The 26,408-nt window shown below is 35.0% G+C and overlaps 1 protein-coding gene across 18 annotated transcripts in view; it reads right to left on the reverse strand.

Annotated features, from left to right (window-relative positions):
- Nucleotides 1-26,408, reverse strand: part of CNTRL (centriolin) — a 152,378-nt gene that overhangs the window by 85,265 nt on the left and 40,705 nt on the right. For 13 of the 18 annotated variants that reach the window (XM_077143255.1, XM_077143259.1, XM_077143261.1 and 10 more), the window contains 7 exons: nucleotides 23,758-24,002; nucleotides 22,027-22,157; nucleotides 14,789-14,919; nucleotides 13,169-13,310; nucleotides 10,409-10,595; nucleotides 6,128-6,321; nucleotides 776-832 (listed from right to left, as the gene is read on the reverse strand). In XM_077143255.1, coding sequence (XP_076999370.1) covers nucleotides 776-832; nucleotides 6,128-6,321; nucleotides 10,409-10,595; nucleotides 13,169-13,310; nucleotides 14,789-14,919; nucleotides 22,027-22,157; nucleotides 23,758-23,971 — 1,056 coding nt within the window. In that variant the 5' untranslated portion in view covers nucleotides 23,972-24,002. Of the gene's footprint in view, nucleotides 1-775; nucleotides 833-6,127; nucleotides 6,322-7,498; nucleotides 7,570-10,408; nucleotides 10,596-13,168; nucleotides 13,311-14,788; nucleotides 14,920-22,026; nucleotides 22,158-23,757; nucleotides 24,003-26,408 lie in introns of those variants that run through there. The other 5 variants (XM_077143264.1, XM_077143265.1, XM_077143267.1 and 2 more) reach the window with 4 other exon arrangements.

Below are 26,408 nucleotides of genomic sequence, written 5' to 3' on the forward strand. Positions count from 1 at the left end.
ATTCACTGTGTGCCAGACACTGCTATGCATTTTACATGTGTTATCTCCCTGAATCTTCATAATTACCCTATGAGATGATGAAAGCTGCACAAACAGGTCAAATAGCTTACCCAGTCACACAGCTGGCAGTGGAAGAGATACAATTCAATTCCAAGTCTCCTGATTTCAAACACATTACTCTGTCCTACTACCATGCTGCTTCAATGTCCTGCTATCCACACTGATGATCTCATCAAATAGTGTCTCAAGAAAGCAATTCACAACCAACAGCATTAACTAATTTTGGGCTTCTCTCCCCAAAGCTCATTGGCAGCAGGGCCAAACAAAAGGCAAAGGTGACTGAAGAATGGAGAACGAATAGACTGGTCTCTGTAGGCATGCATTAACAAATAATCTGTGCTTCTTAAAGTACTTTTGTGTATTTTACAGCACTACACTCAGCATACAGTAAGCACTCAAATAAATGTTCGCTGAAGAAATACATGAATGACAATGATATAGGAGTCAAAGGACCTGGAGAGTAGAAGTTGCAGTATTAGTGCTAGATAATCATGAGTTGACTGCAGTTAACATATTTGCCAATAGGCAAAATGATAAAAATTATTTTCCCCACATCCAAATTCACTCTCATATATACAATACACTAAAAAATAAACACACACACACATTTTCCCAAAAGTCAAGCCAAAATTTAAAAAGTAAACAAGCATATTAAAACAAGTTATCATGCAAACCATGAAAAGTACAGTGCACAGGTCAGTCCCAAAGAAACTACCTTTAAGGAAGAACAAAGAATCAGCAGAAAAAGGCTTGCAAGAAACCAAGACAAAGGCTAAAAGGAAAAAGAAGCAAAGACCATCACCTGGAGAACTCCAGGGTTAAAATGTAATAATGTAAGTTGCTAAATTAGATTTTACTGACAGCTTTCCTTAGGAAGGCATAGTTATTAGTACTTGCATTATTCTTAAATAGATATATTTTATCATCATTCTAACTATGAGTTACATATTTACCACCTTCCATTACTTCAATGAAAATAATTACTTCAATAATTTCACATTATTTTCACATTCATTATCTCATTAAATTCTCAACTCTTTGAAGCAAGAAGGACAAATTCCTCATTTCTAAAATGAGGGCAGGAGTTAAATAACTTGCAACAGGACAAAGGTTAAGTTCAATTAATATTTGCTGGTGGGAAGAAAGGGGGACTAATACAGTTTAAATGGCCACCAAAAGTCTGACTTCAATGTTACTAATTTTAGATAGATAGTAAATAAATAGGTAGATAGGAATAGATAGAAAGGTATACATATACAAATATGTATATATACCTTTTTTTATAAATTTATGGTCCTAGTGCTGAGAAATTACTTTATAAAAGTGGAAAGCACTATACAACTGTAGACAATATCATGAGATAGTTTAGATAAGATAATGGGAAACATTTTTCAAATGGAGGCTCTTAATTAAAATAAGACCCAAAATTATTTTTTACCATAGAACAGTCCTTTGGACTAAAAAAATAATAGCAGTAAAAGAATATGAATAATTCAAAGAAGAAATGCAAAACGGCCAATAAACAGATATACAATATTCAATTCTCTAACAACTAAAGAAACACAAAATTAAAACAATAATAAGATTCCATTCTTCGTATCATATTTACAAGTTCAAAAATAACATCACCCAGTGGGGAATTAAACCCTTTTAGTTCTTGCCATAAAGGAAGTATAAATTGGTTATAAGCTTTCCATCCATTTTTATTGTGGTACAATATATATAACTTAAAATTTATAATTTTAACCATTTCTGAATATGCAGTTCAGTGAAAATAAGTACATTCCCTATGATGTATAATCACCACATAATTTCCAGAACTTTTCATCATTCCAAACAGAAACTTTACACCCATTAAGCAAGATGTTTTCCCCTAATTCCATTCTCCCTTTCCTCTTATCCCTGATAACCTCTAGTCTAGTCTCTATGAATCTGTCTATTCTAGATACCTGATATAAGTGGAATAATATAATATTTGTCTTTTTGTTTCTGGCTTATGTCACTTGGAATATTTCAAGCTGCATCCACATTGCAGCATGCATCAGAACTTCATTACTTTTTACAGCTGAGTAATATTCTATCATATGCCTATACACCACATTTGTTTAACCATTAATCTGCTGAGGGACACTTGGGCTGTGCTACCTTCTGGCTATCGTGAATAATGCTGCAATGAACGCTGATGTGCAAGTATCTGCTTGAGCTCCTACTTTCAGTTCTTTTGAGTAAACACCTAGGAATGGAATTGCTAGGTCACATGGTTATTCCATGTTTTAAGATTTTTGAGAAACTGCCTAACTGCCAAATGGTGTACGGCAATTGCACCATTTTACAATCCTGACAGCAATGCACAAAATTTCTCTCTATTTTTGATGTTATAAGCTTTTTGAAGTGTGCATTAACATTCACTAAAAATTTAAATGCAAAATATGTAGTAATTCCGCATGTAGTGATTCATGCTAAAATACTGCTAGCATTCATGCTAGTATATATATGTACATGTGTACACCTATATAGATGGATAAAGATTTTCTGTGTCTAATAGTAAAAAACTGGATGCTACCATCAATAGGAGTAGGCTAAATAAATTATGGAGGATCTATGAATTAAGGAAAGTGATAGATAGATAGATAGATGTATAGATATTATAGATATAAATTTAGAGGCCTATCCATCATATATTGAAGGTTAAAATAAATTGCAGAATTATACAGTAAGATTTTACTGTGCTCTTTTTAAATCTCAAAAATATATATAAAATGTATGTATATATTTATATACATTATATAATTACATATATAATTATATAGACATAGAAAACAGAAAGGATAACATATTAACATCCAGAGAATGGGGCAAGGAAGAATGGAATCTTCATTTTCTACAGTGTACATTTGTGTTATCGAAATTTGTTATATGTATCAAATTTGTAACAAGTGTATTTAAGTGATTAATGATAAAAATAACATAACAGAGAAGAACACAACTCAACTTCTAAAAAAAAAGAAACATCAGCTAGTTCTATCTCCCTAACCCATATAATTGGCAGCCCCTTCCAACATGAAAAAGTTAGAATGGCCAAACCCAAATACCCTTTAAGAGTGGGATAGAAAGCTCAAAGGTGATGATATATACAGAAGGTAGGGTTTAACAAACGAATATAATCGCTGAGTCATTAAATTAATATTTCTTTTAGTTTCCAGTATCTTAGAGCAGCTAGAAGTAAAAACCTAAAATTGTGGAATTGTAACCTGTACCAAATTCTGAAATCTGTTCTACAACTAATTGCTGTGCTGTGCTTTGAAATTTATTGTTTTGTATATTTGCTATTTTTCACAAAAAAGAAAAAAAAGTCGATTATGATGATAAAAAAATATTTATTCCTTCTGGCCTCCTATATAGAGCTAGAAGCAGCTAGAAGGAAAAATCTGATATGATGGTATGACAGCCAATGACAAACTCTGGGATCTGTCCTGTAAACTACTTGTTGAAGAATGCTTTGAAACTATTTCTTTTTTCTTTCTTTGCTTTGTATATGTGTTATACAATAAAAAAAGTTACTGTAAAGGAAAAGCAAAAATTGTTGACCACTGATAAAAACATAATACTATAAATGAACAAAAGAGAAATTAGACATCTAAAACAGTGCATACCTTTGTAATAGCATAAAACCTTAAGATACAACATTCTGTCTAGGTTTTTCATGGGTTGACAAACATGCACCAGACAGTCAACATATGGAAATTATAAAGTTCTTTTACCTTAGTAATAAAAGATGGATTCTATATTCCCAAAAGACCTACAACTCTAAAAAAGTTTATTAAATGTTGACAAAGGAGAAATAATACCATAGTAAGTACTATTTTTTATTTTTGTATTTTAAATCCAAATATTATGTGTTGGGCATAAAGAGCTCACTATTAAAACTAATACTCACCAATCCACTCTGCTATATTAAGGAATTCAGAACTACGAATAATCTAAAACCATGGATAATCATCAGGTTGTTAATATCATAAATATATATGCTTCAGAATACAGCTTACAAATTTGAAAACTACCTTCAAATAAGAATATTTAAATAACAGAGCTGAGGAAGTTGCTCTATCTTTTCATCATGCTCCCCTGGCATAAATTACCTTTTTTCTCAGACAAAGTGGAGCCCATATTCATATTTCAAGTAACAACTTCCCTCCCTGACTGGAGGCTGACACCCAAAATAAACTGCAGAGGGGTTTATTCTTGTTAATAAAGCCAAGTAATTGAGTGAGAATGTCATTGTTGGAAGGGAGACACAAAAGAAGACAACTGTATCTGGGATTCTAGTAGTGATAATTCTCTATGCTATGCATTGATTAGAATAAGGGATTGTCAAAAGAAAAAACAAGCAGGGGTACGACAGCTATTTTTACCTCAGATGAAGTAGCTTAATATTATATAGAATTAGATTCTCTGGGTTGAAACGGCTTTTTAAAATCATTTAGTGTATCCCCCATCTAATGTTTCTGAACTTTTCTCCAACCCTGAGCATGTTTAGTCTCAGCTTGTTTCAGCAACAACAAATTCATTCCAGAGTTTTTTTTTTTTATTTATTAATTTTAAAAAATTAACAAAAATATTAACATATCATTCCATTCTACATATACAGTCAGCAATTCCAGAGTTATTACATTTTACCTGAGGACATATATTAGAAATTTCTTCTTCATTACTAGATGAAAACCTGTTTTCCTATGATTCCATTTGCCCGGTGTTAATTTTATTTCATGGGGCCTTAGTAAATAGCTTTAGACCCTCTTTCACGAAACAGTCCTTTGAATATCTGAAGGTGGTTGTCATAGCCCACTTGGACTCCCTTCTCCAGCCTGAGCATTCTCTGTTCCTTTGGCCACTTTTCATATGACATGGTATCAAGAATTCTGAAGCTTCTGTATGAGCAGCCTTTTTTTTTTTTTAACATGGGCAGGCTCCAAGAATCAAATCCGGATCTCTAGCTCAGCAGGCGAGAATTCTTGCCACCGAGCCACCGTTGCACCACCCATGCATCAGCTGACTTTTGAACATAATCTATTTAGTCTATTTTTTTTGCTTGGGCAGCACCAGGAATCAAACCGGGGTCTCCAGCATGGCAGGCGAGAACTCTGCCTGATAAGCCACCATGGCCTGCCCTAGTCTATTTTTTAAATAGTTTTTCCTATTTCAACTATTAAGCCAAATTATATAAAATTTAAACTTTACAAATATGCATACTGGGTAGTTTGGAAGTGCTCTAAAACTCCACTCCTCAGAAATAACCACTGTCATGAGTTTGGTGTTTATCCTACCATTTTTTCCTACATATATTTATATTATTATGTATCATTATATAAGGGATCACACTCAATGTACTGTTTTACGACTTGCTTTTTCACAAAGCAACATGTGTTAGACAATCTTCTATGTCCAGATACAGAAATCTACCTCATTTTAGTAAGAACAATACATTATTCTACTGAAAAGATGTCCTCCATGTTTCCCCTGAAGGATTAGTTATTTTCAATTGTTTGATAATATATATAAGTTTCAATTGTTTGATAATATATATTATATATATATATATATATATGTACTTATATCTATGTGGGTATATAAAATCTCTATACAGTTTTGCTTCCATTTCTAAAGAATAAATTATTGGATATGGAATCTCCGAGATATAAGATATGTCTGTTTAAAATTTGGATAATTTTGCTAAATTGCCTTCTAAGAGTTTTTGCCAATGTAGAATCTTACAAACGATATTGTTTGAAAGAAATACAACAGCTAGGGGCAGTCTGACAAACTGTAGTGTGAGGCTTCACCTTCCTCCTTTGTTCTGGATACAATATTTTGAATAATGTAACCCAAGCCAGCATTAGTCTTTTGGGCAGCCACATCATATAGTACACAATTAACTATAAATCCTAAAGACTTCTGAATATATATCTGTTAAACCACAACTTTCCCCATTTTTTGGTCAGGAAGTTATAATTTTAGACCCAGAGGCAAAGAATTCTCAATCTCAAGAGAATATAGGCAAAGAACTTACCAATTCATTTTTTGTGTTTAAGTCACACTCTAGCTCCTCAACACTCTGTTTCTGTAACATGGTCTCCTCTTTTAACGATTTGTTAAGTTTATCTTGATTTTTTATTTCCTCAAGGAATCTTGTTTGTTTGCTTTTAAGCTCTTCAGTTTCCACCATCTTCTTTTCCAAGTCTCTTTCCAGTCTTTCTACCTCTTCTGCCAATAAAAATGCAATAGTTTATTTACCATTATCTTTTCTAGCTGAAGAAAGGCAAGAATACAAAACAAATAAAACAAAATAAATAAAATAAAAGTAAAAGAAGACAAAAATAGTATAAATACAATTTTACTTTAAAAATTATCCACTATGGTTTTGAGAAAAAAGACTATCTTGAGCTTGACATTGACTGATATTAAGAGAGGCAAGAAAAGATCATCATTTAGACGACAATTTTAAAACATAACTTTACTTCCAAGTATCTAATTCAATTAAAGTGTTGAGGTTTTCCCATGCCCCTTTTAAGAAACATGCAATATTTTATTTGATACTTGTAATTATGCTTAAAAGGATACTGCAGATGTGTTTGCAAAACACAGTATCTTAAAATGCTTCAAGGATTTTCACTGCTCGTAGGATAAGGTTCAAAAACTTTTTGAAGAGCTAAGTAGGCTCTTCCTGTTCTGGTTCAAACCTTCCTCTACAGCCTCATCTTCAAACACACTCCACTGCAGACTTTCTGAAATGATTCCAGTTCTTCAGATGTGGGATGCCTCCTCTTACTAGCAGGCTTTTATTCACACCCTTTATCTATTCCTTTACTGAATTATTTTGCATCTTCCAGGTCTCAGTTTTAAAAAAATAAATAAATAAAACACTTTGAGAAGCCTGCCCTAACTCCACCACCACCCAGGTTATATGCTTCTCAGGAACACTCTTGTATTACCCTCTACTTTTGCTGTAGTTCTTGTCACAGGGAGTTATAAAATGTGATCAGATAGCTTGGCTGTCTGCCTTCTCCACTAATGCCTCATAAAAGCAGAAATTGACTCTAACTGGCTCACTACTGAATTCCAAGAGTCCAGAATATTAAAGGCTTCTTGTTAATATTTGAAGTAATGAATGAACCATAAATAGTTTAAGCATTTTCTTCAATAGTATATTCAAATGTCTTTCCTTTATATTATTTATATTTTTAATGATTCCAAAACATAAACTTCAAGGTAACAGGTGTTTAGTAGGGTCTCAAATCAGTAAAAATTTATCATGTTTCTGAAGTACTCAATAAAACCATATGAAATTACTGTTTTATAAGCCAAAACTGGACTAACATCAATTTCCTATGGTTGATCACATAGGTTCATTTCCCAACACTTTTAAATAGCTATTTCTTACCTTCATCTTTCTCTTCAAACCTCCCATACTCCTTTATTCTATTCTCTTTCTCAGCTGATGACCTCATTTCACTGAGAAAATAGAAGCCATCAGTGGGAATGCCCTCATTTCCCCACCACCAAATAAACAAAACTACCCACATCTGCATATATCTTGCCTTTCCAATGGTGCAAGCATCATTCCTACCAAGGGACAATCCTTCCTCTTTTTCTCTGGTTTTCAACCTCCTCTCTTCTCAAGGACCATAAGAACTAAGCCATGATTTGTCTCTCCAATCTGGAATTTGTCTCTTCACTTTGTAACTTGCCTCTCTGGTCTGTTCTTGACTACTCTGTTTCTTTCTTTTATTACTAGCTTTGAGGTACACTGTATTCATTTTCTGCCAGGTTTTCTGCCTGGTCTGAAAACTATCAGTCAATTTTTAACTTTTTTTTTAACTTCGACTTCATTTTGTTAGGTACAAAGGGAAAAAAATTCTGGAAAGAAATTTTTAATTTTAACCCAAATGTCTCCCTGCCATTCATTTTTCAATCCATTATAATCTAGCATTTGTCCCACTACTCCTTAACTGCTCCTGTCAAAATCATCATATGTTGCAAATCTAAAGCATACTTCCTGTTTATCTTACTTTATGTCGTAGCAACATTCAACCTGGTTGATCACTTCCTCTTTTGAAACCCTTTCTTTTCTAGTCTTTTGTAACCATTTCCTGTTTCTTTTGTGTGTGTGTGTGTGTGTGTGTGTGTGTGTGTGTGTGTGTGTGTGTGTGTGTGTGTGTGTGTTTTGACCACCCTGCTAGGCTTCCCTTCTCAATCTCCTTACCTGGCTCCTCTTCTTCTTTTTCCCAACTTCTGCTTGTATGATATTTAATATCATTGGTGACTCCCAAATTTGTCTCCCTACTGCAGATCTCTTGTCTGAACTACAGACTCACATTTGCAGTCCCTACCTGACATTTCTAGTTGGTTGTTTTCAGAGACATTTCAGACTCGACATGTCCATTTCCATAAATAACACCATCCAGATACTTACTCACACCAGAAGACTGGAAATTATCCAGTCCTTTAAAAGTGCTGTTGATTCTAACTCTAAAGTTGAACTAAAATACTCCCTATTCATTTCCTTATCCACCATCTAAGTATAAGGCACCAACATTTCCAGACTGGATAACTGCCATAGCCTGCTAACAAGTTCCTTCATCTCCATTTATGTTCTGCTCTAAATCATTCTCCATCCTGTATTAAAAATGATCTTTCATATATTTCAGAGTAATTCAGGCAGTGAATTAAAAAAAAAAAAAAAAGTATTTTCAAGGTCACCTTGAGGGACTGGGGAGAAAGGTGAAAATATTCAACTTCCCCATCTGGGGAATTCCTGATATTTTCATAAGCTGTGGGGACAACCAAATCAATAGGCTGAGCCTTGATCTTGGAGTTCGCTCATATGAAATATATTCCTGCAAAGGAGAAACTAAGCCTACTGATAATTATGCCTAAGAGTCACCCTCAGAGAATCTCTTTTGTTGCTCAGATGTGGCTTCTCTAAGCCAACTCGGCAGGTGAACTCACTGCCCTCTCCATTACATGGGACATCACACCCAGGAGTATAAATCTCCCTAGCAACGTGGGACAGAAATCCCATGATGAGCAAGGGCCCAGCATCATGGGATGGAGAAGGCCTTCCTGTCCAAAAAGGGAAAAAGAGAAATGAGACAAGATAAAGTTTCAGTGGCTGAGAGATTTCAGAGTCGAGAGGTTATCCTGGAGGTCATTCTTATGCATTATATAGGTATCTTTTTTTAGTTTATGATGTATTGGAGTGGCTGGAGGGAAGTACCTGAAATTATTGAACCGTGTTTCAGTAGCCTTGATTCTCAAAGACAAATATATAACAATACAGCATTTACAAAGTGACTGTATGATTATAAAAACCTTGTGTCTGATGCTCCTTTTATCCATTTTTTTACAGATGAGTAAAAAAAATAAGGATTAAAAAAATAATAATGGGAACAGATAAAGGGTAAAAAATTTGGTAGATTGAAATACTAGTGGTCAAAGAGAGGGGTATGGGATGTATGAGTTTTTCTTTTTATTTCTTTCTCTGGAATGATGAAAATGTTCTAAAAATAATCATAATGATGAATACACAACTACGTGGTGATATTGTGAGCCACTGATTGTACACCATGTATGAACTGTATGTGTGAAGATCTCTCTATAAAAATATTTTTTAAAAGGGTGGGGTGTCATTTAGCCGCTAAAAAGGCCCCAAGTTTGTAGAAACCATGCAAAATAAAAAAATTAAAATTAAAAAAAGTGATCCTTCAATATGTAACAGGATCCTGCCCACCCTTGCTTAAAAACCAAAGGTTTTCCACTGCAGTTGGAATGAGATTCAAATTTCAAGGCCCTGTTCCATCTTTCCCCTCCCTAACTTTTTATTGAGTTATGCTCCAGGCCTACTGGTATCTTTCAGTTTCTTGAACTTATCAGTCTTTCCAACAAGTTGCTCCATTCTCCTTGAATGCTATTCTTCACACAGCTAACCCTTTTCTCCCTTTGCCTTCAGCTTAAATGTCACTTCCTCAGATAGGCATTCCTTAACCACTTTCCCTAAAAAGGGGACACTCTTGTTACTTTGTTTGGGGATACTTCCTTTTTTTCTGGTTTTTCCTCTAAAACATAAGTAGCAAGAAGGCCAACAACATGTCTTACTCACTATTGCATCCTTAGTGCCTGGCAAATAGTGCATGTTTAATAATTATTTCTCAAATGAATTGATACATGGCATCATTTTCCATGCAAAATCTTGATAGCAATATAAAGTTCACAGTACAATGTATTTTCCCAGATAACTTCTGAAAATAAATCCTCCCCAACCCAAACTTCATCCTTTTAAAATGTTACTTACCTAAACTGAATCTCTCAAAAGCCTCCTGTCTATCCTGAGTGGTTACTGGCTGACCTTCCAAACTTTCCAGTGAACGGAGGTGGAAAATGGTAAACTGGCGGTAATGAGGAAGGGTCACAATTGGATTTTCAACCAGGATCAGAGAAGTCAAATCTGAAAGTGGTTTCAACTTGCTTACATCCTGGAGCTACAGAGATACATGACATTAGTACTAATATAATTTAATTTAAAAACCATAAATATTTCTATAGTGAGTAATAAATCAGAGGAAATTGTTCTTAATATAACAGGGAACTTAGTCATGAAATCCATTATCCAACAGAAGTGGTAATGGGAAGAGGAATAGAAACGGAGAAAAGCTTTTCAGTATCTACACTGTGTCAGGGCAGTGTTCGGCATTTTTCATACAGCATTTCATTTGTAATTCCTCACGACAACCTATCATCTCAATTTTTACAGATGAAGAAACTGAGGTTCAAATAAGTGAGGTAACCGATCAAGCAAGGCCCAGAGCTAGTAAGTAAATGAAACAGGATTTGAATTCAGGTCTGTATAACTTTAAACCTAAGGTCTTTTCATTACACTGACTGAACAGATTGAAAATATAAATGTCTATTAAAAAAGATGCTGTAAGTCTTCAGATATTAGAGTTACGACTGATAACTAAAAGAAAAAAGGATTTTCGATGCTGATATTTAGGAGAAAAATTGTAGTCTCTTTTACATCTTAGCCCAATCACATAATAAAAGGGCTGAACAGAACCTGGATCTGACTCCAAACAGAAGGTAGCATGATCTTAAATTCTAACATATACTTAAAAATGCCCTAAATCATGATTTTCTAATGAGATTTTGAAGGATGAATATTCTGAAAAAAAGGATATGCAATAATATAATTTTACATGCAGAAATGAGGAGAAGGTAAAATATAGAGAGGAAAGCATGAAAAAAAATCTTTTTCTCACAGTTACATCTCAAACTGGAGGTGCGGCGGGGAGGGGATATAGCATTCCTAGAAATGTTTTAAAAATATCTGGAGAAAAGTGAGATTTTTATGTTTATCCAAAGAGGTATTTAAAAAGCTTCAGAAACATTACTCCAAAAAGGTAGTCAGATATAAACTGGGATGAGAAAGTCATACAAAATGAAAAACAATAATAAAAAACTCCTTAAGTGATATCCCTTCTACCACCAGCTAACACTGAGTACTATTTAGGGATTATCTACTTTGATGACAACTTTTGACAAATTTTAGATTCATGGCTAGCTCTTCTCATTACCCCATAAATTCTAAGGGCTCCAAGGTGATGTCATATAACAGGGTGTGGGGCCTGGACTGAGGCTCTTGGGTTGTCACTGCTCAGTTGCACAGGACATCTCCCAGACAGCAGTGGCTTCAGTTGGTAAATACCAGGGATTCACCAAGTCTTTAATGGAGGTGACAAGAGAAAGCACATACATTGAACAAATGTTGTTTATTACCATTGGCACAACTGGTGAAGTTTCAAGAAATACAATTTTAGTTATTTCGTATTTTAAAGGTTTTAAGGCATTTTCGTATCTATTAAACTGAGCCTTAGAATATGCATATAAAGAAGACAGCATAGAGATTTTTTCCCAATTTAAACATGAGGTAATGAATTTTTAAAGAGATTAAAGGATTCTAAAAGGTCACAAAAACAAGTCTAGACCCAAACTAAAACTCATCTTTCATCTTCTATTTCATGTGACTGGTATTCTTTCAATTACAGCATGGTTATTTTAAGTTTAATACAAATTTAATGAATTGACATTCTACTTAGCAAATGCTCACTGAAAACCTAATTGTAAATACCATAAGAAAATCATAAATTATATTCCAGAGAAAAGTATACAGCATTAGCAGATTATGTGAGCCATGATAACAGAGTTATTCTATTATAAAAATCTAGTGATCAACCTCCTTGATTATGACAATTGACATTACAATCAAGATTAATGCATTCATTTGGAAATTTTACTGTAAGTTAATATTGTCAGAAAAAAAAAAGAGTTCTGTCCTAGGTATCTAGAGAACCAGATTCTGGCACAAACTGTGTGATTTTTAGGTAAGGCTTTTAATGTCTATGAGACTTTATTTGTAAAATGGCCGAAGACTGTATACTACCTAACTCATATATTATAAGGACCAGTGGACATAATACATGTGAAAACATTCTAGAAAAGCATTATTATATAAAAATTAGATTTTACAAAAGTATTATTAAGTAGAAAGTGACAGAGTATACTTGCTGCATAAACTATAGTCTTGCAAAAACAGGTAGTCTTACTTTACATGGTACCATGTTAACCGAACCATGTACATGAAAGAACCACGTTGGAACAGATTCCTTTCTATGCCCAGTGCTAATCTGCTCCGCAGTCACCATGATCAAGTGTCACCACTTTTAAGTTTACCTTAAAGAAAATAATCCCTGTACTGTCACCTTAACAAGAGTGTTATGAGACTCAAATGAAATTACGGATGTGAAGTTAAGAGATGAGCTCTCAATTCCCATGGAACCATGCAAAGTAAAGACTGCCTGTTTTTAATTACCCTAGAAAATTCTAAGTTATTTCTAAATTTATTATTTGGTCAAAGAGCCAAAAATCTTAAAAGAAGAAAACCCATTTAAGAAAAACAAAAACCAACTTCAACTTTTTATCTTTTTCTTCAACAAGGCCAAAAATTAAAAAAGAAAAAGAAAAAAAAAAAACGATTTTGTTACTTTGAATAACTTACCGATGATAATTTGTTGCCTTTCAGATTGAGGACTTGCAAAGATTTTAACTTCTTCCCTAACCATCCTGGAATATGTTCAATTTCATTACCTGCAAGGTTTAGCTTTTGCAGATTACACATGTTTTCTATGCCTTCAATTTTGCTGGAAACCAAAGTAAAAAACCAATAATAATAAGTACAGCGATAGAAACCCTCCATTATATTTTTAGAATAAAGAGGCTTGTTTTCAATTGAGAATACTTTTTCATATTTATAATTTATCAACCCTTTTCATTAAAGAGAACAAAAAAAATTGGTTAAAAAGAAATTTACCAAACTGGTTAAACTGTTAACCCTTCATTACTGTGCCCGGAAATCCTACCAATCAAACCATCAGACTTCAGGTCCCCACAACATTGCATAACACACTAGGTGACATAAGCACTAACAACCAAAAACCCTGCCCTAAATCCAAGCCCTGCACTCCTCTAACACAAAATCTGAACAAACATTATCGAGTGGAAGCAAACCAGAAAATAATCTATTAGTGGCAATCTAACCAACCACTGTGAAAAGTGATAGCTGACACCCAAGGAAAAGGTGAAAAACTCAGAAGCACACACTATGTGCAATGAATAGTCTTGCACAAGAGATGTTCTCAAGTTACCAGGAAAAGATTAACTATGCCATTAGAATATGGCTGTCATTTTGATCTGATAGACCCCCTAGGATGATATAAATATTTTAGTAAGAATATTTAAATTAATAAAACATTTATCACCCATACTGATGAATTTTCATTGATGAAGTATTTTCCCAAGTGAACACCAATTTAATTCTTTAGTCAATTTTCTATACTGAGCAAATATTTCCAACTTTCCTATTTTCATTTTTATTTTGCTGAAATTATTTTCATCATCTGTTTCTTTATATGAATTTTTATTATAGATTTCATTCAGTAATCATTTTTCATTTCAATTTTGTTTTATTATAGCTTCTGCTGCTGTTAGTTTTTTTTTGGTTTTGTTTTGTCTGTCATTATTTATACCAAGTCTAATTTGGGGAAAAGGTATACAGAAACAAAGATTTTTTTTAAAGATTTGATATGATCCTTACATCATTTTTTGTCTGTGCAAGTTTTCTATGCGTAGTTACAGCCACTATCAGTTTTATTATGTTTATTTATAACAGTAATATTTCTTATGAATTGGAAACAAGACTGACTGTATATCTCTTATAGCAATGAGCTATGAACATTAAGATAAAATACACAGGATCAAAAGATGGTTGAAGTATCTCTGGGATCTAAATGGCAGGGTTAAAACATTCTGATTCATACCTACATCCTTATAGTCAAGGCAGTGAATTATAGGCTCTATCTAGGAAACTTTCCATCAAAATGAAAATAAGAAAAAATGTGGTACTCAAAAATGTATTTCCTTTTTCAATAATTTCAGATACTATTCTGCACTTTGGTAATGCAAAACATAAGGCCAGTTATCATATGTGAAGGGCTAGACTACCAATGAATGAGGATCAAAGTGCTTACTGTTTCAAAAGATTCTTTCAGTAACATGGGTAGCATTCATTAATCTACCTTCCTAAGAAGACCATGAAATGCTACCTGAAGCATCTACTTACCTGATTTTATTATATGATAAGTTGAGTTCACGTAATTTTATGAGCTTGTCCATCTTCTCAATCTTCTCTATTAGATTATAGCTGAGATTCAGTACTTCAAGTCTAACACATTTTTCCAAATTTTCAATATACTAATTGGAAACAAATAAATTACTTTATATAACAGATGCCTTGACATAAAACATAACATGCATGTGCTTCAGAAGCTGTTTTGATCAGTCACTAGAGAATAACTGAGAATTACTCCTCCTTGACAATCCTCTGGTACAGGTGTTGACCAGAAGCAGCAACTCTCCTCAAGCTGCCAAACTCTCCTTGCTCTTCAGCAGATGACAACACTTCCCACACACTAAGAAGCTCAAGATAAGAATTCCACTATCTTTCCACCTTCACTTTTCTAAACCTCTCCCTCCTTTCCACCAAGAAATAGCTCCCTTCTTTTTAAAATCAAACTAGGTACTTATGCTCTTGTATAACCCCACCATGCCCTTGCATCTTCAACCTCTTTGTACCTCTTTGGATTTCCTCTCAAGTTTGAAAACATTCACTGTTCAACAGATACTCATTATGCACTGACCTATATATCAGGCATGGCATCAGGCAATGGGGATATAATAATGAACTAGAACAATTTTCTTGCCACACAGAGCCTACATTCAACATGCTCAGATCTTCTTTCTATAAAACCATCCACCTTGCACTGCACTTATTTTTCTACCAAGCCAACATCTTATCTCTTTCTTCCCCCCAATATTTTCACAGCATTGTCTACATTTGCACATTATGCTTCCATTCACTCCTATTCATTGGTAAGTGTGCGGGTTTGAAAGATTATGTACCCTAGAAAAAGCCATGTTTTAATCCAGATCCATCTTGTGGAGGTAGCTGTTTCTTTAAATCCCTATTCAGAACTGTAGGTTGGAAACCTGATTAGATTATCTCCACAAGGCTGTGACACGCTGAATTGTGGGTATTAATTACCCTTTGATTTGAGAGAGATATGACTCCACTTATTCTAGCTGGTCTTGATTAGTTTACTGGAATCCTTTAAAAGAGGAAACATTGTGCAAAAAGTTTCAGAGCCACAAGAACCACGAGCCCATGCGGTCAGACTTTTGGAGATGAAGAAGGAATATGCCCCTAGGGGATCTTCATCAAACAAGAAGCCGGGAGAGAAAGCTAGCAGACTTTGCCGTGGGTCCTTCCAGGTGAGAAACCTTGAACTTCATCAGCCTTTCTTGAGTGAAGGTAACCTCTTGTTGGTGCCTTACTTTGGACATTTCCACTGTAAACTTGCAACTTAATAAATTCCCCTTTTTAAAAGCTATTCAATTTCTGGTATATCACTTCCAGCAGCTTGCAAACTAGAATAGTAAGGCAATAATATGTCTTCTACCCTCACTAGTATATTCAAATGTCTTCTCCAATTCACCCATTCCAAAAATATTTATCAAATATGGATTATGTGTCGGGAGCTGTTCTAGGTACTGGAAATAAAGGGATGAATAAGTAATAAAGGTTCATGTTCTCATTATGGAGATCGACAAAAAATTAAATAGGCAAACAATGTTTAGAGAGCAATGCAAACTAGAAAAAATATAAAGACAACACGAGGAGGGCAGATTTTGTCTGTTATGTTCACTGCTATAGAATTATCGCCTGGCACATAGTAGGTGCGAAATAAAAATTTGTTCACTGAAAGAATGAGAGGGAGTGACTGGGGAGAGGGGCATCTAATTGTGACTGGACGGTGAGAGAAGGTCTCACACAGGAACAAACACTGAGCTGAGATTTTTTTTTTAAATATTTTTATTGACAAATCTGTACATGGTGTACAATCAATGGCTCACAATATCATCACATAGCTGTGTATTCATCACCATGACCATTTTTAGAACATGTACCTCACTCTAGGAAAAGAAATAAAAAGAAAAAAATTAAAAACTCATATACCTCATATTCATTACCCCCTCTCTCATTGACCACTAGTATTTTAATCTACCCAACTTATTTTACCCCTTATCCTCCCTATCATTTATTTTTCGCTCATTTTTTTTTTTTACTCATCTGCCCATTCCCTAGATAAAAGGAGCATCAGACACAAGGTTTTCACGATCATACAGTCTATAAAAACTATATCATTATACAATCATCTTCAAGAATCAAGGCTACTGGAACACAGTCCAACAGTTTCAGGAACTTCCTTCCAGCCATTCTAATACCCCATAAACTAAAAAGGAATATCTATATAATGTCTAAGATTAACCTCCAGGATAAACTCTCAACTCTGAAATCTCCCAGCTACTGAAATTTTATTTTGTCTCATTTCTCTTTTCCCTCTTTTGATCAAGAAGGCTTTCTGAATCCCATGATGCCAGGCCCTAGGTCATCCTAGGAGTTCTGTCCTACGCTGCAAGGGAGATTTATGTTCCACATAGGGGGAAGGGCAGTGAGTTCACCTGCGGAGGTGACTTTGAGTAAGAGGCCACATCTGAGCAACAAAAGAGGTTCTCTGGGGGTGACTTTTAGGCATAATTACCAGTAGACTTAGCCTATCCTTTGAAGGAATAAGTTTTATAGGGGCTGTTCTAGTTTGCAAGCTGCCAGAATGCGATATACCAGAAAAAGAACAGCTATTAAAAAGGGAACTTTATTAAATTACAAGTTTACAGTTCTAAGGCTGTGAAAATGTCTAAATTAAGGTGCCAACAAGAGGTTACCTTCACTCAGGAAAGGCTGATGAAGTTCGGAGTTTGTTCCTCACGTGGAAGGGCACATGGCAATGTCTGCGAGCTTTCTCTCCTTGTTTCAGAAGCTCCCCCAAGGGCATTTTCCTTCTTCATCTCCAAAGATCTCTGGCTGCATGGGCGCTAAAGCTTTTTCCAGAATGGCTCCCTCTTCAAGGGCTCTAATAAGCAACCCCACCTTGAATGGGTAGAGACACATCTCCATGGAAACCATTTAATCAAAAGTTACCACCCACAATTGGTCACATCTCCATGAAAAAATAAAAAAGCTCCCACCCAGCAAAACTGGATGAGGATTAAAGAACTTGGCTTTTCTGGGGTACACAACAGATTTAAACTGGCACAGGGTCAAACCCCAAGACTGAGGACTCCAGGCTGAGATTTTAACAACAAGACAACTGTGTGAATATCTGGGGGCAGAGAATACAAGGCAGAGAAAACAAAACCAGAGGCCCTAAAAGAATGAACCTGGTGGGTTTGAGAAACAGAAGGATGGAATTTTAATAGCCAAATCCAAATAACTTCTAAGTTTTCAACCTATTTGACTATTCTGTGACACTTCATGCCATCTTTCCCCACCTGAAGTTCCCCTCCTTTGCTTCTATTCACCACACTCTGGGATCTTCTCCCTTCCCAATAGTTCCTTCAGGCTTCTTCATTGGTCTGCCTCTCCCTCCCATACTTGCTCTCTCTTTGACCCCCCTTGCTATTTTTCCTCTTTTTCCTATTCCTTCTTCATGCTTAAGTTCTCAGAGATCAGAAACATTTACCTCTGCATTTACTACCACATCCTAACATAATATCTGGTATATAATCTCTGCACAGTGAACTTTCACTAATTTGATATTTCATTCTCACAATTTGTTAACTCTAGTATGTTACTTTTCCTTCTTAATGACACAATATACGAAATCAATAAAAATTTCAAACAAAACGTAAAAGGGTCTCTTCATAATCTATCCACCCCACTGTCCAAAATCCCACTGCTTACTGGTAATCATCATTAAAAAGCTGGTGGGTCAATGAGATATCATCTCACACCCACCAGAATGGCCATTATCAACAAAACAGAAAATGACAAGTGCTGGAGAGGATGCGGAGAAAGAGGCACACTTATCCACTGTTGGTGGGAATGTCAAATGGTGCAACCACTGTGGAAGGCAGTTTGGCGGTTCCTCAAAAAGCTGAATATAGAATTGCCATACGACCCAGCAATACCATTGCTAGGTATCTACTCAAAGGACTTAAGGGCAAAGACACAAATGGACATTTGCACACCAATGTTTATAGCAGCGTTATTTACAATTGCAAAGAGATGGAAACAGCCAAAACGTCCATCAACAGAAGAATGGCTAAACAAACTGTGGTATATACATACGATGGAATATTATGCAGCTTTAAGACAGGATAAAGTTATGAAGCATGTAATAACATGGATGGACCTAGAGAATATTATGCTGAGTGAGTCTAGCCAAAAACTAAAGGACAAATACTGTATGGTCCCACTGATGTGAACGGACATTCAAGAATAAACTTGAAATATGTCATTGGTAACAGAGTCCAGCAGGAGTTAGTAACAGGATAAGATAATGGGTAATTGGAGCGGAAGGGATACAGACTGTGCAACAGGACTAGATACAAAAACTCAAAAATGGACAGCACAATAATACCTAATTGTAAAGTAATCATGTTAAAACATTGAATGAAGCTGCATCTGAGCTATAAGGTTTTTTTTGTTTTTTTACTATTATTACTACTTTTATTTCTTTTCTCTATATTAACATTTTATATCTTTTTCTGTTGTGTTGCTAGTTCCTCCAAACCGATGCAAATGTACTAAGAAACGATGATCATGCATCTATGTGATGATGTTAAGAATTACTGAGTGCATATGTAGAATGGTATGATTTCTAAATGTTGTGTTAATTTCTTTTTTTTTTCCTTTCTTTCCGTTAATAAAAAAAAAAAAAAAGCTGGTGGGTGTACATCTAGGCATTTCTACCCTTTTACATCCATACATACACACACAGTAAAAGAGAATTTTAAAGATAATTCTGGGATCATATTTTATCAAATGTTTGAGAATGTTCCCCACCACTACCACATAATTTATTGTGGACATTTTCCACATTATCACTTAGAGCTTTCATTCAATACATGAGAACTTCATGGTATTTCAAATTTCTTTAGCCAATCCCCTATTGATAGACATTTAGCTGTTTCCAATTTTTTTCATTTTAAATAATGCTGTAAAAACATATCTATATAGACCTTTTTGAATACATATGTACAACAGACACTGAGGAGAACTGCAGGGTCAGAGAGTATAAACTCAACTACTAGATCAAAGATATGCATATTTAAAATTTTGATAAGTACTACCAAACTGTCTTCCTAAAATGATACACCAATCTATACTTCCAGTAAAAATATGAGAATACCCATTTCCTATACCCTTAACACTAAAATAAACAATCTTTTAAATTCTTGACCACTAGATGTACAAGATGGAAAATTGTATCAAACTATTGTTTTATCTCCCACTCCAATGATTATTAATGAAGTCAAACACATTTTCATGTTAATATTGGCCATTTACTTGTGAAGCTTACATATATAGCGGAGCTTACCCTACCTACAGGTATACCTAAGAGTTATTTCCAGAGGACCTCTTTTGTTGCTTAGATGTGGCCTCTTTCTTTCTAAGCCCAATTGTGCAAGTTAAATCATTGCCCTCCCCTCACATGGGACAAGACATCCAGGAGTGAAAATCTCCTTAGTGGCAAGGGAGATGACTCCCAGGGATGAGCCTGGCCCTGGCATTGTGGGATCAACAATGCCATCCTGACCAAAAGAGGGAAAAGAAGTATAACAAATGAGGTAATGGTGGCTGAGAAAGAGTTCAAATAGAGTCAAGAGGCTACTCTGGAGGCCATTCTTATGCAAGCTTCAGTTAGACATTGCTACCTATCATTGCTTGCCAAACCCCAACCAAGACCATTCCTGCCAATCCTAAAGAACATCTAGGGCATTATGTAAGATTCCATTAAGGTTCCATGCACTTGGGTAACTTTTCAGAAATCTATATTCTCCAGGTAAGGAGAACCAGATAAGTCCTGAAATGCAGAGGGGCCAGCCTCTCTAGAATATCAACTAGTTCCATCCCCCTATCCCATACTATCAACAGCCCCCACCAATATTAAAAAGCTAGAATGGGCATAGCCCAAATACCCCTAAAGAGTAGGAGAAAGATCAAAGGTAATGTGGAGTTACACAGAGAAGGCAGGGTTTAACAAATGAGTACGATTGCTGAATCATTATATGGATATTTCTTCTAGTCTCCAGTATCTTAGAACAGCTAGAAAAAACCTAAAATCATGGAACTGTAACTTACACCAAACTGAAATCTGTTCTACAACTAATTGTTGCAATGTGCTTTGAAATTTATTGGGTTTTTTGTATATATGCTATTTTTCACACCAAAAAAGTCAATTGTGATGATAAAAAAAAATTGGCCATTTATAACACTTCTGTGAATTGTCTGTTCATATCCTTTGCACATTTTCCAGTGAGTTGTTTCTCTCTCACTGTTTTATTGAATTTATATTATATGACTATGATAAATACTATCCCCCAGCCTGTTATTTTTAATTTTTTAAAAAGTTCTCTTTTATTAAGTACAAATTTAAAATTTTTACATAAGCTAAATATGCAAATATTTTTCTTTGTGGTATTAGGGTTGCTGTTTGCTTAGGAGGGTATTCTCCACCCTAGAACTTAAAATATTACCCTATATTCTTTTCTACACTGTATAACACTTTTGCTTGTAGATTTTTTTGTTTGGTTTTGTGTTCCAGTTAGTTCTTTTACCTGCTGGAATTAATTTTTTTGAGTCACATGCAGCAGGAATCTGAATTTATATTTTTCCAATTAAAGCAATTAAATTGCCTATTACACTGTTCATTTTGGTATAGTTTATGAATAAAGTAATAAATGCTCTACAGCAGGAATTTGCAAACTTCTCTGTAAAAAGCCAGACAGTAAAATTTTTTGGCTTTGCAGACCAGTGTCTCTAACACAACTACTCAGTTCTGCCACTGTAGTGCAATAATGTTCATTGACAATATGTAAACAAATGGTATGGCTGTGTTCCAACGAAGCTTTGTTTACAAAAATAGGCAAGAGGCCCAATTTGATCTACAGGCCATTGTTTGCCAGCCCTTTCACTAGAAAGTTAATGCACAGAATATTTACTCAGTTAATGGTAAAAATCCAAGTTATTTAACAGAACTTAATTAATAGGAGCTTATGGATTTGAAGATTGATGTAGAAGTTTCATGGAAAACAATAAAAGGTTTGCCTTTTTTAATAATAAATTAGGTGATGTTAGGATATGTTATTTTATATCTAACAATCTTCTTTGTGTGTGCAGTTTTAAAGCAGAGAAACATTAAAAACAATGTCAATACTTTGAAATGGTTAGTAACCTACCCTAAATTTCTTGCCGCTGTCTTTAGAAAGTGAAAGGTTCAGAGATTTTACCAAGGCCAAATTGTCCTGTTTAGTAAGTTTTTTAACAAGGGCCTCTGTAATATATCGAACTCCTGCATGTGAATCAGCTTCTGAAATTACAGAAATAAATCATTATCAGTAGACAAAGAAATGAAGAATTTGAAAAACAAGTAATTTTGATGTTATATAACAATGAAAAAAATTAAACCTTGCAAATGCAAAAACAGCTAATTCTAAGCACACTGTTTTAATATTTTATTTTATATAGCATTTCATAATAATGATGATAATTATATTCAATAAATATTAGCCATGTGCCAAGCTTTATGCTAAATGCTTTACATTTTAAAAAATTAATTTGTATAGCAAAACTATGAGCTAAAGACTATTATCATCTCCATTTTCGAAAAGAGATAAATCATCTGCTCAGGATCTTGAAGTAAGAGGCAAATCTAGGACTTTACCCAGGCAAATGTACCTAAAATTTGCACTTTTAACCTTAAGTATATAATAATATTTTCATGATAGTTTTTAAAATAAATTAGCACTATCTTATTGTTTTTAAAATCCAATCTAAAGTTTACAAACAATGTAATTTTAAAAAATTCTCTTTTCCTATTTTTTATGGTAAAAAATTCCAATTTATTGCTCTTTTAAATAGAGACCACCAAAGCATTTTTTTTTTCCTACAGATATAAAGTACTAACTTAAAGGATGACATACCATGTCTTCTGACCCTTCTGGATGTTGCTATCAAAGAGTATTAAAACCTATTACAGTTTTAAAAGGCAGCCATAGAAAGAAAATAGCCTCTTGGTTCTTGCTTTATGAGTCAGAAAAAAATTAATCTTTGATTCAGATCTAGGCTCTGGGCCAAAGATTCCTTATGATTATTTATAATAAGTTAATAATATTATACTTATTTTGGTTCCTTATGATTATTTATAATAAGTTAATAATATTATATTTATTTTGGTTCAAAATAAAATTTTTTCTGTAATTTGGTCTCTTCTAGGAAAGCAAATGACTGATATTCAAAGAATAATTAAATTGGAAATAACAAGGTACACATTGGCAGCATGGGTATAATATAAATTGAATGCTGAGAATGTCAATTAATAAAAACTGATCAGTTATTCAGAACAACAGAGTTTGATAGCTGTTATTTCATGATTATCAAAGCATAAGACATTTTAAAAATAGATTCCTAGAATAACAGAATACTTTTAAGAAAAAATAAAACTTTTGGTGTAACATATGCATGTCCCAAATGTGGAAATCAATCCAGTCACAGATAAGCAGTTGGCTCTACAATGCATACACTTTTTTGGGGGGTGGGGAGGTGGGGAGCTGTGCATGGTTCAGGAAGCAAGCCCGGGTCTCCCACACGGAAGGCAAGCATTCTACCACTGAACCACCCATGCACCCTGGATACAATTTTTATATTAAATTAAGGCACACCACTCTGAAACCAACAGATGTTCCTACCCTGCACTAAGGAGGGTGGCATATTTGGGGTATGAGGTTTAAGGCATCCTTCAACCATAGGAAGCCAAGCTTCCTCTTTCTGGAAATTCCCTTCCTCTAATTCTCTTCAGACATCTTCACCTTCACCCAGAAGCCTCGATCCTCTCACTATCCTTTTAAAAATCAAGTATTAGGAAAATGTTATTATGAGGTCAGGCAGATTCTTCAATTAAAAATTGATACCTTTATGTTCTTGGTAGTCCAAAAGCACATTGCTTTCCTCTCTAATCTTGACTTGCTCACACCACTGTCCTTCAGAATGAGGAGTCTCTGGACCGTTTAAAGGTGAAAGTGACCTAGATCTCATACTGGGTATAAGAGACAGTGGTCTAGGAGAGTGACACGATGATGATATCTTTGCTTTGGAGAATATTCTTTGAGGAGGACCTTTCTTCATTGCAAGAATAAAGTCAGGTGTCCATTAAAACCTGTAAGAATTTGGAGCGATTTAATAAGGTAATCTTTTTTAGAGCTAGCAAAACTTCAATCTATTTCTAAAACACCATGACTAAACTTTCAAAACTACAAAGTTAAAAACTCAGAGGCTACCAATATTAGGAGCCACACTACTCCAAGCTGATGGAACAACCATATAGGGAAAAGAGGCCTCTAGATGGTGGTGTCCTGACATTTAAATGTTCCAGCCAGGTTACTTGTCATTTCTATCCTCAATTTATCAAAAAGAACTAGTCTCTTCTAGGCCCCTTCCATCCACAAAGGGTCCTAGAACGCAGGAAGCTGGGAATATATGGCAACCAGAATTATTTAATATTGCCAGGCACTCTCTCCTACTGGTACCAGTTTCTTCCTTGGGCTTCCAGGACACTACACACTCTCTTTGGATTCCTTCTGATTTCCTGACCATTCCTCAGACTTCTTGGTTAACTCATGATTCTGTATTCAGTCCTTAAATGTTAGAGGACTCAAGACTCCCCTCTAATCTCTCTCTGATCTGATGGCTTCCAATGCCACCTGTACACAGATATCTATAGCTTCAATCCAGTTTTTTCCAATCCAGGTAGCTTCTAACTGCCTACCTGACATCTCATCAGCACCCTAAACTCAACATGTCCAAAACTGAATTTATCATTTTCTCCCATTCTCTTTCACTCTCCTTCAATCCTATTCCTCCTCCAGTGTTCCCTAAGTAGTGAACAGCACTCAGGGAAACCAAGCCAGAAATCTGGGAGTCATTCTCTTTTTTTTTATTTTTATTGACAAAACAACATACAAACACGAACATTGGTAACATACAAACATTCCATACGTGGTGTACAATCAATAGCTCACAATATCATCACACAGTAGTATATTCATCACCATGATCATTTTTTAGGACATTTGCATCACTCCAGAAAAAGAAATAAAAAGAAAAAAGAAAAAAACTCGTACATACCATACTCCTTATCCCTCCCTCTCATTGACCACTAGTATTTCCTTCTACTCAATATATTTTAACCTTTGTTCCCCCTATTATTTATTTTTTATTGATATCTTTTACTCATCTGTCCATACCCTAGATAAAGGGAACATCAGACACAAGGTTTTCACAATCACACAGTCACATTATAAACATTGTATCTTTATACAATCATCTTCAAGAAACAAGGCTAGTGGAAAGCAGCTCTACAGTTTCAGGTACTTCCCTTTAGTCACTCAAATACACCATAAACTGAAAAGGGTTATTTATAGAATGCATAAGAATAACCTCCAGAATAATCTCCTGACTGTTTGAAATCTCTCAGCCACTGAACATTAATTTTGTCTCATTTCTCACTTCCCCCTTTCGATCGAGAAGGTTTTCTCAAACTCTTGATGCTGAGTCCCAGCTCATTCTAGAATTTCTGACCCACGTTGCCAGGGAGGTTTACGCCTCTGGGAGTCATGTCCCACGTAGAGGGGGGAGGGCAGTTAAATTCACTTGCCATGTTGGCTGAGAGAGAGAGAGGCCACATCTGAGTAACAAAAGAGGTTCTCTGGGGGTGACTGTTAGGCCTAATTTTAAATGGGCTTAGCCTTTCCTTTGTGGGGATAAGCTTCATAGTAACAAATCCCAAGATTGAGGGCTCAGCTTATTGATTTGGTTGTCCTGGGACTCATTCTTAACATTTTCCTCTTTCTTTTCCCCATACCCAATCAACTGCCAAGCACTATCGATTTTACCACATAAATATCTCTCAAATTAATCTATACTTTTTTCCATCTCCACTCTAATCCAAGGTCTTATCAAACTACTATAATAGTTTCTAATTGATCTGCCTACAAGCTCTGTTGCCTCCCTCTTACCCATCTCTAGACACCAGCCAAATAACCAGAGTTACCTATTTAAAAAGTGAATCTACTGGTCTGCAATGAATACAATATTTACCATAACCTACAATGTCCTGCATAATCTGGCCCTCTCTGACTTTACTAATGTTACTTATTCCCTCTCAGCACATACTTCCTTCTGCTTCAAACGCTTGTCCTCATTTTCACTAATGCTAATTCTCAGTATTTTTTCAGAGATCAGCTCAACCTTTGCTTCCTCAGTAAAGCCTTCCCTGTACATGCAGACTAGATCAAGACCTCAGTTACATAGTTTCAATTTGTTTTTATTTTCTTCAAATAACCACAGTTTGTAATTATGCATTTATTTGTATGATTATTTGCTTGTCTTCCCACTTGACTGTAAGCTCCACGAGTGCTTCTGTTTTGTTTACCATTATCTCCTCAATCTAGCAAAGTGCCTGGCCCCTACCAGGAACTCAATAAATGCTTTTTGAATAAATGAATGAAAGAATGAACGAATGGAGTTATTTTCCACTCGTCCGTCTCCCTCACCCATCAAGAAT

This window comes from Tamandua tetradactyla, chromosome 2 (assembly GCF_023851605.1).
Source record: "Tamandua tetradactyla isolate mTamTet1 chromosome 2, mTamTet1.pri, whole genome shotgun sequence".
NCBI classification, from domain to species: Eukaryota; Metazoa; Chordata; class Mammalia; order Pilosa; family Myrmecophagidae; genus Tamandua; species Tamandua tetradactyla.